We start from the raw sequence: 16,628 nt of genomic DNA, 5'->3' as shown, positions 1-16,628 counted from the left end.
TAATATGCTTATTGCCATATTATCTATTCGCATTTTGTTTCAGATTAATTTGATTATTTGTATGTAAAGTTTACTTGTATTTTATTAATATTTGCATATGATTTTGTATCTTATATAGTTAACTAAGATTTATTAATTTTCAAATTTTATATTTTATTATTTTTTTCTAACTACTATAACTTAATTTTTTAAATTTGTTCTAATTTAAATAATCGATCAAAATTATCAACATGCCAAAAACATATCACCATTTATCAAAAAGACGTAAAAATCAATTGATTTCATGTCATATGTCACAATTACATAAAATTACAACTATAACATCAAATGTTTCCAAAAAACATTTTAAAATTAATTCTAATATTTGTAACTCTAACTCAGCTTGTAACTCTAACTCAGAGAATACATTTTCAAATGAAACTAATACTCTTCTCAGTGATAACATTTTCGATGCATCTAATAATATCTTTAATCCATCAATGGATAATAGTTTTTCAGCATCTAATAGTTTTGACATTCCTATTGCATCAGATCAAGATAGTTCTTCATTGTCTAATTTTTCTTCCAAATCAATTGATTTTAATAATGAAATCTCGGTACAAAATGTACAAAACTTAAGTTTACAAGAAGATTTGCAAATCTTAGTTTCAAAGCATTGTATTCCTCAAGGTACTGTAGATCAACTTCTTTTTATTTTGCGGAAACATGGTCATAATGATTTACCTGAAACGTGTAGAACTTTAATGAAAACACCACGTAATACTTTTCAAAATATATCTGCTGTTAGTGGTGGAAGATACATTCATTTTGGATTAGCTTCGGGAATAAAATACTCTATATCAAAATATTGTAAAATTATGCCTCGTGAAATAAAAATAAATATTAATATCGATGGTCTACCTTTAAGTAAAAGTTCAAGTAGCCAGTTTTGGCCTATTCTCGCATCAATTGAAATTAAAGATCTTTATACCGAGCCTTTTGCAGTTGGGATATTTCACGGAATGTCCAAACCGAATAATGTAAATGATTTTCTTCGTCCTTTTGTTAATGAAGCACAAATTGTTTTTCGAGATGGTATATTATTAGATAATAATTTCCATTGTAAAATCATATTGAATGCAATTTTATGCGATGCTCCTGCAAAATCATTAATCACATGTACCAAAGGTCACACAGGTTATTTTTCATGTTCAAAATGTTTTCAAGAAGGTGATTTTGTATGTAATCGAGTTGTCTTTCCGGAAATTAATTGCACATTAAGAACAAATGAATCATTTCGTACTCGTAGTCAAGAGGAGCATCATATAGGTGATTCAATTTTAGAAAATCTCCCTATAGATATGATTTCACAAATTCCTTTAGATTACATGCACCTTGTTTGTTTAGGATCGAGGCGTTTATTACAATTTTATGTCAGGGGTAAAAAAGGTGTAAGATTATCCAAAGTTGCAATTGATTCCATTAATAAACATCTACTTGACACAAGAAAATGTATAACTAAAGAATTTTCGAGAATGCCAAAAAGTTTATTATATATTGATAGTTGGAAAGCTACGGAAGTTCGCCTTTTTTTACTTTATTTGGGTTTAGTTTTGTTAAAGCCATTTTTGTCTAAAGACTATTATAATCATTTTTTATCACTAAGTATAGCTATTCGTATATTTGCAGATCCAAAAAAATGTTTAATTCTTAACGATTTCGCACATTCCCTGATAACCTGGTTTATTTCAAACTATAGAAATGCTTTTGGACTGGAATATCTTTCACATAATATTCATAATTTAGAACATCTTGCAAATGATGTCAAAACTTTTGGATGTTTAGATGCTTTTAGTTGTTTTAAATTTGAGAATCACATGCAAAAAATTAAAAAGCGAATAAAAAATTGTGGCAAACCATTAGAGGAATATTCTAATCGAATTTTCGAATTAAATCAACTTCCATTAGAAAAATCATATTTAAAGTCATATCCTATTATTCATATTAAAAAGACAATTCAAAACACTAATGATATATCTCATTTAGAGTTCAATGGCTTCAATATTTTTACAAAAGAAAATGAAAACTGTTGTTTGTTGAACGATAATTCTTTGGCATTTATTTTAGAAATAATTTTAGATAGTAATGATGTTCCATACATAAATGTAAAGCGAATTTTATATACCGAACCATTTTTTAACACTCCATGTGATTCTAAAGAACTACTGGGTATACAAACTTTTTTGGAAACAAGTCCTTTTAACATAGAAAAATTGCCGGCAACAAACATAAAAACAAAATGTTTGAAATTAAAACATCTTGAGTTGCAAAACACATTTGTTATAATTCCACTTTTGCATGCATGTACCTAATTATTCTTATTTTTTCTTTTAAAGAATTATTCTCATCTTGCAGTAATGTTCTTTTTAACAGCTTTATCATTACCAAGATTAAATATCTTAGTGTTTTTTTTTTAAAGAATGATGAGATAATACTGCAGGTTTTTTATGACTATTGATTTTCATATATTGCTATGTATTGCTGTGGTTGGTTTTAGCTTTAAGTTGTTTAAAATATTAAATAAATACTTTGATATTACCTATAATTAAGATTATTTTGTACCACGCCTTTTTTCACGGACAATACTTTCGTTCTAGAAATTGCACTTCTTGCAATTTCTTCTTGTGTCGGCGCGATCTTTATTCATCGCGCAGGATTCTGTAAATATATATTTACAGAATCCTGCTTATAGTGCTGTTTTTTTTGTGCATATCAAATCGTCGATTTCTTTGTGTCGTCAATCTGTGTGCCTACCTGACTCCATAGTGCGCGCGTTACCGCTGTTACTACTATTTAAAGATTCCGAACAATTATAAAAAGTGTATAGTGTTTTTTGTAAAAACATTTATAACAAACTTTATATTCTACAAAGAATAATAGCTATGTACATATATACATATATTAATAGAATGTAGTGTCAAACTCACACACATCCTCGATACCCATCGTTCTACCTGAACATTACGGGTGGTGTGCGAATTATAAGAAACTCTGTATTCTGCATATATATTTTTTTCAGAGAAAATGTCCGAAACAAAATTGTACGCAATTGTACAATTTTTAGCTGATGAATCTTTCTCAGAGATTCCAACAAATTGGATTCAACGAAATAATGATGGCTTTATTTGTTGGTGGCCTAATACAAAGAATATCAGTTCGCTTATTAAAAATCGAGCTGAACCGGATAAAAAATTATGGTCAAGATTTGATATAACGGTGATAAAATATTGTTGTAAGTTATAATTTTATGAATACTATATTTTAATTATAATATTTTCATTATTTTAATTTTTTAACGTGTAAATGCATATTTTATTTATATTTTGTGTCAAAAATTAATTTATTATAATTACTATATATTATTACGGATGTTATTGTTATTGTTATTATATTTATATGTACATATGTATTTATTATTATTATTATTTGGGTAGCGTCACTTGCATCTGCCCGCAAATCAGCTGCAGATGCTCAGTATGGTACGACTGATGAAGAAAAATGTGGCCGAGGGCAAAGAAAATTAAAGAAAAATGAATATTATTTTTCTGAGAACGATGAAAATGATTATACTGACGATTCGAATGATGAAGAAAGAAACGCGTGTGATGATGATGAAGAAAATTACGATAACGAAAAAAACAAATCGGTTAAACACTTGAAACAGAGTAAATTTTAACATTTACTTTGAATTAAATGTTTTTATATAATTGCTGAATATTTGAGATGCTTATTTATTTTTGTTTGTTGTTATTTTTCTTATTATTTTATTTTGTTTGCAGATATTAATCGACCTGTTTTTAATTCTATTCCTGAATACAATTCTCAGCAAAAAGATAATTGTTGCCAATCTATCAATACTTCCAGTACTGATAAAAATTCAAATTGTTTTGTTTCCAAAAATACTGATAATGAAATTTCAGTATCACGCACAAGTAAGTTTATATATCTTACAATTTCTATGAATATAATAAAATGTAAATATTAAATAACCAACAATTGTAATCTGTAGATAACAACAAATGCAGTTCTAATGAAAAAACAAAAAAAATTACATATTCTGATAAGTCCGCATCACCCTCTGGTATAATGGATATTGAGAGTATTCCTATCTTAGAACTTCCAGAAATACAAGATATTTATAAAATTCTAGAACGGATAGAAAGTAAGTTATGACAATTATATCTGCAATGTATTATATGTACAATTTTAAGAATTTATTAAATATTTAATACTCATATATTTAATACTCTAATATACTTAATATTTAATACTAACACTGTGCGTGTGTGTCAATTATATGGATGATGTTTGCAATTATAAAAATATACAGAAATATATATACATACATATATATATATATATATATATATATATATATATATACACGCTATACGTTTCTTTTTAATTGTAGCAGGTTTAGATAAAGTTATACGTGCAAACGTTGCTACCAATTTCGAGCTAAAAAGTATCTCGAGAAGATTAAGTACATTGGAGTCTGGTCAACGTAATGATGCAGAATTGACAGAAAATGATATGGTAATGATAATGCCCTTATTGCCACTACAAACAGTTGAATCTATAAAAGAATTCGAAAATTTAATTATATCAAACGAAGTTGCTGCATCGCAATTTGTAAGTTATTTTTCATTTGCAATTATTTCTACATCTGTATAGAGATCTATCTATACCATTTACTATATCATTTCCATCTATATCATTTCTATACTAAAAAGAATCCATATAGAAAAATGAATAAGTTGGATTATAGAACATTAAAGTGAATGCAATTACCCATTGAATAAGAATCGTTAATTTTTTTAAAAGAAATAGTAAAGAGAATTAATTCATATGTATTATGTAAAACTTTTCATTTTTTTAAATATAGAATTATTTTTATAACCTTTTTTATATGCAGTTTTTATACATTTTTCAATAAACATTATTAACTACTTTCTTTTTCTAAATTTATAGTATAGTTGATATGATATTATCTCTATATTATATATTATTTACATAAATTTATTGTTAATTTCAGAAAAAATTGATCCTAAAAATTGGAGGCACCACTCCACGAAATAGCATTCATCGTACTTTAGAACGAATAATCAGCAATAAATGCGCAATAAACTGTTCCTGGAAAGGCGTTAGATTAAATTATAAAATAAACAATTTAACATTTATTAAGAATATACGTGGTAAATATTTGAAAATTATATTTAACTATTTTTTAAAATTCTTTTTCAATTCTGTTTAGATTACACAAACGTACATTTTTTTTATTAGATACTATTTAATTATTAAATATAATTTTCCTTTCATATACATGCGTATATGAAATTGTGTCAGTATATTAATTAAATTTTAACTTATTTTACAGATATTATATGCTCTGTACATTCAGGTTTAACTGAATCCGAATTCGATATAACTGCTGCGGAATGGTTCAGGTTTGCAAAGCAACGAGCAATACGAGAAGAAAAAAAAAATCTATAATACATGGTGCTATTTACATTTAATATACTCACACACGTTAAACACACATTAAATTGTTTTAGTTTAAAAATTCATTTATATATCTTAATTATTTGTGATATCATAAATATGTTTTTGTTTCGTTATTTTCTTATAATATATATATAGAAAGTTTACACATATATGTTATATATTTTCATTCAGAAATTTAATTTATATTTTAAATAGTTTATATACGTATATATAATTATATCATTTATGATAAGAATAAGTTTCTGTGGACGTATATTATAAGAGAATACACATAAAATTGAGTGATTTTAATAATAACCATATGATAATTAGAAAAATAATATATAATTTTTAAGTTTTATTATTTCGTTTACGAAAATTATAAAGTTATAATGTCTAAATAAAATTAATGATCTATATATATCATATATAATAATCTATATCTTATCTATATATAATTAATAACCTCTATATATCTATATTATGTATATATTATATATATAATAATCTTATTATATATATATATTATATATATAATAATCACTTTTAAAGCTTCAAAAACAATATAAAAAATTAAGTTTAATATATGTATTAATGCATTAAGTTTAATAAAAATCAATTAAATGATATTTTTAATCTTTTATTAATACATAATCTTTTTATAAAATTATTAACAAAGCTTAAAAAGTGATTATGAGGAAAGATTGTTATAAAGATTATTTTACACACACACACACGCACGCACGCACGCACACATACAGCACGCATCTCTCAAAAAGAAAAATTGTAGTTGCTCAACAATTTAATAAATTTTTTTGTCGTATAATATAATATAAACATATGTATATAGTGCACGATGTCAATATATTAGCTTTTCTGAAAAATTTGCATGTTTTAAAAAATGTAAATTTATAAGTTTTATGTTGACATCGTGTCATTATGTTTATATTCATATTATTCATCAAAAAAATTTATACAAAATTATTGAGTTACTACGATTTTTTGTTGAGAGATGTGTGTTGTGTGTGTATGTGTATATACATTTAATTGTAACAATTATATAATTAATACATTAAGAACACATAACATACATTAAGTTGTTATATAAATATTACATGTATATTCAAAAACATTTGAAAATTAGATGTGACATTCATATAACAATTATATAAATATTGAACCAGTAATCTTAATATGTTATATCTTAATTATATTATAGTTATGTTCTTAATGTAACACAATAATATTACATTATATAATTGTTACAATTAAATGTATAACTATTATATAACATTGTTGCTTCCTTGAGTGGGAAATTACAAGGAATGAGAGTATTACATGTTGCAATACTGTTATATTACTTGTTATATTTTGTTACATTGAGTTATGTAACCGTTATAATATAGTTATAAAATGTGTTTGCTGGGTATGTACTTATGAAGAAATAATATAGAGTGATAGTTATAAAAGAAATATAAATTGCTTTCTTGTCATGCAATACCGTCCTATTATTTCTTCATATATATGTAATTGTTGATATAAAATAAGATATTGAATAAAAGCTCTAATAATCCTATCCTATATGAAAATTGATATGAAATGCTTAAGTTGGTCGCTAATCGCGATTGCATTGTTATCGCGTTATTCTGAATGTGATTGGTCGTCTCGAACATATACATAATATAAATAAATATGAAAGTTGCTTTCCGATATTCACTGTTAAGGTATATCCACACAAACTTGCATAGGCGCATTTTCTTATTTTTATGGAGTAATCAATTTTCTTATGTATATGTTTATGCACCATGCAAGTTTGTGTTTTTGTGTGTTTATAGTACTGAAAACTACAGATGTTCAGTATTGGAGTGAATATTATACATCGACATATAGAGCATGAACTGTGTTATTTATTCTAAAAGAAAAAAATAGTCGTATATGTAGTACAATGCTATGTCGATATCTATATGTCTATATGGAAAATGGTTTTATTACTACAATAAAAAAATTCGTTTTTAATAAATGATAAAATAAAAAACTAACTGATAGATTATAACTGCTTTTATTTTTGAATTATAAATATCTAAAACTTTAGATAAAAACATAACATATTTTTTTTTTAAACAATTTATTTATATATACATATTCTTAAAAAATATTTTTTATAGAAGAACGTAGCGCAATTTACAGTATGAATTAGTTGAACAATAAGTACATAACAATAAGAACGTTTACAATAAGTAATAAATTTAAATTTATGGAATGGGATGATATCAAGGTTTTCAAAAAGGACATTTTTTCGCCATCAAATAATTTTACATTTTTTATTGAAGAAACCGAAAGATATGGTGGTTTATTATCAGGTACTCGCATTCTACCTGTCACTTTAATTTGCGAACCATAAGTGATATCATCTTCAAAATCTCCATCAATTGTTACCAAAACAGACAGTTTATAGTAACTATCTGTAATCGCTCCGATGTAAAAATTGTTCGATGTTTTTTCAAAAATCATTTTCACGTAATGAATCATTTCTGTAAATATATTTAAATATTTTGATGATTAATTTATATAATTAATTGAATTTTTTTGTTGAAATTGGAATTTTGTTTAAGTTTTATCGAGTGCAGCTTATGTTCAAAAAATAAAAATTTAACTCTGACGATAATAAAAAAATTAAACTAAAATTTAAGTTGACATATTCTCTATATAAGATCAAAATATCAAATTACCTATTACTAAACCATTTTTTGCTCTTGCATTATGCATTTCAATTAAAATAATATTTTCAATTTGTTGTGGTATTTTATAAATGCCAAAAGATATGATAGTTGTACAACTTCGGATTAGCAATTCATATGGAAAAGACGTGTTATGTAGAAATTCTTTCTTCAAAGGAATTTTGGGTACCACCTTTTGCAAAGTAAAAACCTATAATTCAATAATTCATTTTAATTATTATAATAAATGTTGAAAAAAGTCATTATTTAATAACTATATAATAATTCTTTATAATTACAATATGTTGCTCTATTATTTATTACATGTATAAATTTATTTTTAAAAAAGATAAATTTATGATAAATACACTGAGAAAATATTTAGAAGATTATTTTCTATATTAGAAGAAACATTAAGTATTATTTAATATATTCATACTTTTTTAATGTTTTATTGCTTGCGTATTGTGAGAAAAACGATAGAAAAAAAATTCAATGTGATTTTTATAGAAACAAAAATAAGAAAGTAAGCGACCAGTGTAGGGTTAATTAATAACAAATTATTCAATAATATTAAATAAATTTTCAGTAATATATATGAATAATTTACCTGTTCTGTTTTAATTATTAAATCAGCATATTTAAAGGCTAAATCATTCCAAGCTGTGATTTGAATGGTAACTTCACCGTTGCTCATAATGAAATTAAAAAGATGTATTTTTTTACCATTTTTTTCCGTTGATTTAATTTGAAAAATTGAACTGACATAACTGTTATTTCACTATAATGTAAAAAATATATTTTATTAAATTAAAAAAATATATGTTTAATTAAGTAAAGTAAATAATTAAATATAATTGAATAATTAAATAATAATAATAATAATTTAATAATTTAATAATTTAGTTGAGTAAATATCTAAATTAATTAATTAATTAATATTTTATTATTCGAGCATATTATTAATAAAATAACTTACAAAGTTGTATCGTTTTCTACAATTTCCTCCAAAATTTCTTTACTTGTAAACAAATCTGTATTTGTAATTTCTGTTAAAGCCATGCTTATTTTTGTGTTCTTTTATAAATTATATAAATAATTACTCTCTGATCTCGTAAAATTTATGACTTTTGACGTTAGAAAATGGAGAAAAACATTTGCTTCTTCTGGAAAAACAAATGAAAGAGAAAGTTAAAAAGAATAAATATTAATAAATTTTCAATTTTAATTTTAATTTTAAAAAATAATAAAATTTATATAAAAATAAATTTTGTTTATTAAAATAAATAAATTAAAAAAAATTAAAATATGTTATTTTTAATTTTATTAAATCGTCATTTCGATTTAAAAATCTATTTATTAAAAATATTATATTTAGTAATATAAATATTTCTTTTAGATTACAAATAGTTTAATTATTTTAAATTGGATCATTTTTTTAAGATTCAAAAATTCAAAACTTTTTTATAAATAAATACTACGCAAGTTACAAAATAATAAATTTTACGTTGTATAAAGTTTACATAGTTTAAAAAATATGAATTTTTTTACATTTTACAATAAAAATCTTTAGAGAAAACGCAGTTATAATTATATTATTATTATGATTCTAACTCAATTATTATTATAAATTAATTTAACAATTTACAATAAGAAGTTTGTCATTTTCTTTTAGAAATGTAATACATTTACATATACATATTCTTAAATTAATATATAATTTTTTTTATAGAAAAATGTAACACAAGTTGATAATATAATAAATGTGTTGAATTAAGTTTACACAGTTATATAAATTAATTGAACAATTTATAATAAAAACCTCCTTTTTTCGGAGAAAAATGATGTCCATTTAAGACTTTTTTTAAGGTTTTCACATTTTCTCGCCATCAAGTAATTTTACATTCTTTATTGAAAAAACTAAACTTGGTGATTGATCTTCAGATACTCGCATTTTTTCCGTCACTTTAATTTGTGCACATTTTAATTACTTCTGTGAATATTAAAATGAATAATTATTTTTTCTTTAAATAAAGTTTTTTATATCGTTTTTAATAAAATATTTACCGTTTCTATGTCATCGTCAGACTTCCTTTTCCTTGGAAGAAGCACTGCTTTCGCAAGATCTTCATCTGAGATGGTACCCGGTATGATTTTTATATCTGATATGTTCTCAATTAGCAAGAAATTTGGCATTCTGTCAGTTTTAAGAATGCCAGATATTTCAAGCTTTGTTTTTATTTCGAATTTATTAAGAATTTTACGGTCTTTACATCGTATTTCAAATCTGTATTTTCCACATCCTACTGATGAAATGCATACAGGTTCACCAAATGTATCTTCTGTGAAATTATATTTTAGAAAGGCTTCCAAAGTCACTGCAATTATATAAGATGAAATTGTAATTTAAAATACAACATATTTTACAATCTTTTAATTAATAAAAATTAAATTTAAAAAATATCAGATAAAAAATAAAAAATTAAAATTAAAAAAATAAACTTTTAGAAAAAATTTTTAGACAAAAATTTTATATTTATAAAATTAATATAAAAATTTGACTTTAATGGGAATATGCTAATTTAAATTTCATATATATATGTGGTACATTTTCTCAAATGAAAATTATAATCACCATATTTAGTTTTAGAATTCAAAATGTTTGGAATGGTAACTGGTTTGTAAGATTTAATTTCTTCAGTATTTCGAATTTTTCCAATGACGTTTACGATAGTATAATCTTTGATTGTCAAATCCATTGGGACATTTCCCAAACTTGTGAAATGACGAGGTTGAGAAAAAGCTCCTGATATATGTATCACCTATATAATAATGATAAAAAAATTATTATTATAAAACATTTACTTATTAAAAGAACAGAATATTTTCATATATTTGAACTTAATTGTAAGAACTAATTGTAAGAATAAAATTTCTTATTCTATCTGAAATATGAACATATAAATTTGAATTAAAAACTTTCTTATTACTGAAATTAATTGAGCATTTTTAATAAATTTTTTATAATTTTTTCATATATGATATAATTTATCACAAATATTTATAGTAAATTAATATTATTTCTAAATGTTTAAAATTCAGTTTATTGTTATCAATTTTTTACTGCAAAGAAAACCATTTTATTTTTTTATGAAATTTATATATTTAATAATTTATTTTTTGTTATGAGGATGTTATTTAAAAGTCATATTAATTTTTACAATACATTTTATAATAATTAATATATTTACATATATAAAAGTTAAAAGTAGTTCCTATAATAATAATTAATATTTTTACTTGTATATTAATTTATTATAAATATTTGTGATAAAGTATGACTTTAATTTTGTTAAAAAACATACAAACGGCGTTTGGATATTATGTATAACTCGATTTATGTTGTCGCCCCATATAGTAACTTGAACTTTCCAATCTTTGTTATTTGTTAAAACTACTCGGCACCGTTCAACCTCACCATATTTAGTTTTAACTGTAATTTTACTGTCGACTCGTTCTACCATACTGATAAAACATCTTAAAAATACATATAAAAATAATTGATATTTTACATTTGTTATTTAAAAATAAGAAATTAATGAAAATTTAAGTAAAATTTTTAATAAATACTTTTCATATATCAATTATTTCTTAATGGAAAATGATTGGTCAAATCGATATCGATTCAACTAACATTTCTCATTGAGATTCAAATGACATTGAGCATATATTATATATAAATCTTTTATCTCTAATCTGTTGAAATTTTACAAGTTTAATAACAACAATACTGAATTGATGAGAATAATTTTATAAATAAAGTGTTTAATACTTACACTGTACCATCATTAGATAACATAACTTCGAAAAGTTCCCTTGGTGAAACATATAACGTTGGAGTATTGCACAAGTCATTGTAAATGTCTGACTCACTGTTCATTTTTGTAATTTTATCCTACAATTTTTAAGTAAAAAATATATTAACAGAATACAAATGTAACATAAAATTTTATATTTAAAAAATCTGTTATTTTCGGTACAAAGAAATTTTATACATAAATATATATAAATATATATGTATATATTTATATATTGTATTTATGAAATTTTATAAAAAAATATAATTACAAATTTTAGCAAATAAAAAACTGATTATTTAATATTTTAAGAGGTTAAAAACTTACAATTTACATATTATTTCTAACAAGTATATATTAAATATTATAATATATAATGCTGTCCCAATTAATATAACTTTATATAATACTTACTGTTTATTTTAGTAAATCACAATAATACAATTCGGTATTTCAACTTCATACACAAGTTTGGATGTTTCTCGAATTTATTTAATATATTAGCATAGCAACGTCAATATGACGATTTTGTAATTTTTAAGAGTCGACAAGAGACACAGTAGAGACCTCTTGTTTGATTTCGATAATCAATAATATCGATTTGTTTTTTAACACAAATTAATGAAACTGTCATAACACGCAGATTATTAAGGTTATGATAGATATGTACAATTATTAAACAGAGGAAAAATTATTACTTGTTTTAATAGTACACAGTGTTTGAGATATAAATAATAAGGTAAGTTTTTCTTAAATATAATATACATATATGATTCGGATTAGAAAGATACAGAAATTTAAATATTTAAATATAAATAATGTCATATTTAAAAAATTGATATTTAAATATATAATTAAAGATCTCAGAATATAACATACTTATACTCTATGTAAATACACATACAATACATTATATTTAAATATTAAAATTTTTAATTTAATTGTGTATATGTATATATGTATATATATATATATATATATATATATATATATATATATATATATATGAATATATATAATTTATTTAAAATGATAATAATAATTTCGTGAATGATTTTTATGTATTAAAAATTCTAAATTAATTTTTTCTTTATACAGTGGATGACATTTCATCATTGTTAAATCTTTATGATATTTAACTTGAAACGGTATATTCGTTGTACGAAACGGTATATTCAGGTAATATTTTACACATTCTTCACCTTATTTCACTTTATTTAATAATAAATACATTACATAAAAGATAAATATAAATATTAAACTAATAAAAATAATATTTTGTTTCAGATTTACTGATTATTTATATTTTCCTGCCAAGACAAAGATTTGTTTGGTTATTTGAAAATTTGACATAGTTGAACTTTAAATACAATTATTTGACATACATATTTGACGTTATAATTAAAAACTTGATATTTTAAGTGATATTTGACATTTTTAATTTTTAACATTTATAATAAAATTATTATTTAATTTAAAAATTTAAATATTTTATTATCAAGATAAAATTACATGTTCTCTATATATTTTCTATATATTCTCTAGGTATATATAAATAAATTTTATGAATGTTAATTTAATATTATTATTTAATTATTATTAGTTATTTATTATTGGACTGATTTCTGACATAATTGTGTTATTCAATTTTATAATTTGACAACTGTATAAAATCAAAGTAGTTATTTTATGTAATATTTTAATATTTGATTTTAAATTGTGCTATTTTTATTTAAATAAAATTTAACATTATATAATATTTTTTTGTTTAATTTACATAAGTTACATTAGCAATAATTGAAAATGGGTAGACGAAAAGCTGTTCGTACTCAAGAGGAAGAGGAAGAATTTCAACGATTAAAAAAGGAACGAATGGCTTTAAATCAACAAAAATACCGCGAGAGAAAGAAAGAAAATGCAGCAAACAATATAGCCGGACCATCTACAATGTGTAAATCAAAATATCCTTTGATCGTTGAAAATGTTTGTTGCGCTTCATCAGTAATACAACCTGTTATTACAATGTCGACTTTGAGCAGTTCTGTTACAACAGTCAACAACTGCATATCAAAATTACAGAGCGACAATATTTTGACAACTATGAATTCAAAATTTGATAACAATAATGTTAATGTAATCCAAAGATTGTCAACTATCGACAAAGTACTTGAGAAGGTCGTTGAAAATACTATAGAAATAAATCAGCCAATTTCAGTGAATGTAAATGATAATTTTTCTAGAACTGATAATGAACAATTACTGCAAGCACATAATATCACAGATTCAAACAAAAAAAGAATACAAAAATACCGAGCCAATTATAAAGGATTTCAAAGTATAGACTATCATATTAAATCAACATTATATAGGAAAAATGGATGTAGAATGCCAACATTGTAGAGCAAAGCATTTTCAGGCTGAAATGTTTACAATAAAGGTAATTCATTCAACGATTGTTGTAGTCATGGAAAAGTTATATTGGAACCTCTACCATCACTTCCTAATGAACTACAACAATTATTTTCTGGAAATCATCAGAAATCTAAAGAATTTTTAAAAAATCTGCGAGGTTACAATAATGCATTTTCATTTGCATCTTTCAATGCTAACTTGAATAATTTCAATGCACAAAGACGAGGACCTTATTGTTTCAAAATTCAAGGTCAAGTTTATTATCAAATTAACACTGCATTATATCCTGCTATAAATGAACAGTCAAGTTATGGACAACTTTTTATTCTTGACGCTAACGAAGCTACTGAATGTCGTTTAAATGTAAATTCAAATCTCGATGAAGAATTATTGCATACGTTAGATGATATTATCCGCAGCAACAATATATTTGCTCAATCATATCAAATGATGCACGAAGAAGTTCGTAATCAAGAAAATTTAGGTTTAAATGTGCCTAATTTAAAAATGGGATTTTTAAATAAAAAAACTGGTATTGATCGCGGAAGATATAATGTTCAAAGAATCAACGAAGTTGCTGCAATTTTTTCAACTACTGCAGATGGAGATATTCCTAATTGTTATGTTACAATTAGAAACAAACGTGATAAAACTTTAAAATATGTTAGTATAATGAATCCAAACGTTGAACCTTGGATTTATCCAATGTATTATCCATTCGGTACACAAGGTTGGCGTGATGATATTAAACAAACCAACGGAAAACGTGTAACTAGATCTATGTATGTTCAATACCGAATGGCTATACGTGATAATGTTAATGTTTTTATAATGGGTAAACGACTATTTCAACAATGGCTTGTTGACAACTATGTAAAAATAGAAAAAGACAGACTTAATTGGTGCAAAGAAAATCAAAAACAGTTGAGAGTGGAAACGCATAAAGGATTGATTGATTATTTAGAAAAAGTAGCAACTAACGCTAATACTCAAATTGGACGAATAATGATTCTTCCATCGACATTTATTGGTTCACCTCGAAATATGATGCAAAATTATCAAGATGCGATGGCTATTGTTCGCAAATATGGCAAACCAGATGTTTTTATTACAATGACATGTAATCCAAATTGGCTTGAAATTAAAGAAAATTTGCTTCCTGGTCAACAACCTGCTGATAGACCTGATATTTGCGCTAGAGTTTTTGATATAAAAAAAGATTATATGATAGATTTGATTGTTCGACAAGAATTTTTCGGTGAGGTACAAGCATTTGTTTATGTAATCGAATTTCAGAAACGTGGTTTGCCGCACGTACATATGTTAATAACTTTGAAACAAAATTGCAAAATTACTAATTCAGAAACTGTTGATAAGTATATTTCCGCTGAAATTCCCGATCGTGGTATTGATAAAAATTTGCATGAAATTATCATGAAAAATATGATTCATGGACCTTGTGGTGATTGGTGTATAGTAAATGGAAAATGTTCAAAACATTTTTCAAAACCCTTTCACGAGGAAACAACTATGGATGAAAATGGTTATCCACAATATCGTCGAAGGGACACTAGCATTTCGTATGAGAAACCCGGAGGATTTGTAGTGGATAATCGATTTGTTGTTCCTTATTGTCCAATATTATCAACGATTTTTAATTGTCATATTAATGTTGAAATTGTTTCAACTATCAACTCGGTAAAGTATTTATATAAATATATTTATAAAGGTCATGATGCAGCATCTGTAGTCATAGGAGAAAATGTAAATGATATAGAGATTGTTCATGATGAAATCAAGGATTTTATCGAAGCACGTTATGTAGGGCCAGTTGAAGCTTGCTGGCGCATTGCAGGTAAAGCATTGCAAGAGAAAAGTCATGCTATTATTCGTTTACCTGTACATTTGCCAAACGAACAAAATGTAATTATCTCTAATTATTTAAACGAACAAAATGTACAATCTGCTTTAGAACGTATAACAATGTTAATGGACTATTTTGATTTAAATAAACGAGATGTTGATGCACGTCAGTACTTGTATACACATATACCTTTACATTATACATTCAAAAAAAGTAATTCTTGACGGCAAACAAGTTAATCGTTGGGAAAAACGT

The 16,628-nt window shown here is 24.0% G+C and overlaps 2 protein-coding genes across 3 annotated transcripts in view; both read left to right on the top strand.

The window, feature by feature from the left end:
* The first annotated feature begins 84 nt into the window (after window positions 1–84).
* Window positions 85–5,845, top strand: LOC145943504 (uncharacterized). Of its 2 annotated transcripts, none has more exons than XM_083051070.1 (7): window positions 85–3,271; window positions 3,474–3,704; window positions 3,819–3,971; window positions 4,049–4,201; window positions 4,454–4,671; window positions 5,075–5,234; window positions 5,417–5,845. In XM_083051070.1, exons 1-7 carry the CDS (start codon window positions 3,064–3,066, stop codon window positions 5,530–5,532), a joined length of 1,239 nt encoding a protein of 412 aa, XP_082907196.1. In that variant the 5' UTR covers window positions 85–3,063; the 3' UTR covers window positions 5,533–5,845. The 2 variants fall into 2 exon arrangements, with proteins under 2 accessions (XP_082907196.1, XP_082907194.1); XM_083051068.1 differs by having other exon boundaries at window positions 92–3,271; window positions 4,451–4,671; window positions 5,417–5,842.
* An 8,055-nt stretch (window positions 5,846–13,900) lies between these two features.
* Window positions 13,901–16,628, top strand: part of LOC145943999 (uncharacterized) — a 6,894-nt gene continuing 4,166 nt past the window's right edge. Inside the window, exons 1-2 of the mRNA XM_083051927.1 lie at window positions 13,901–14,358; window positions 14,560–16,364. Of these exons, the coding sequence (XP_082908053.1) occupies window positions 13,901–14,358; window positions 14,560–16,364 (2,263 nt within the window). The remainder of the gene's footprint in view (window positions 14,359–14,559; window positions 16,365–16,628) is intronic.

The sequence above is a fragment of the Prenolepis imparis genome, unplaced genomic scaffold (genome assembly GCF_030444845.1).
Source record: "Prenolepis imparis isolate NDT839.2.m4 unplaced genomic scaffold, iyPreImpa1.0 SCAF_12, whole genome shotgun sequence".
NCBI classification, from domain to species: domain Eukaryota; kingdom Metazoa; phylum Arthropoda; class Insecta; order Hymenoptera; family Formicidae; genus Prenolepis; species Prenolepis imparis.
This window is presented reverse-complemented; position numbering and strand designations above follow the sequence as displayed.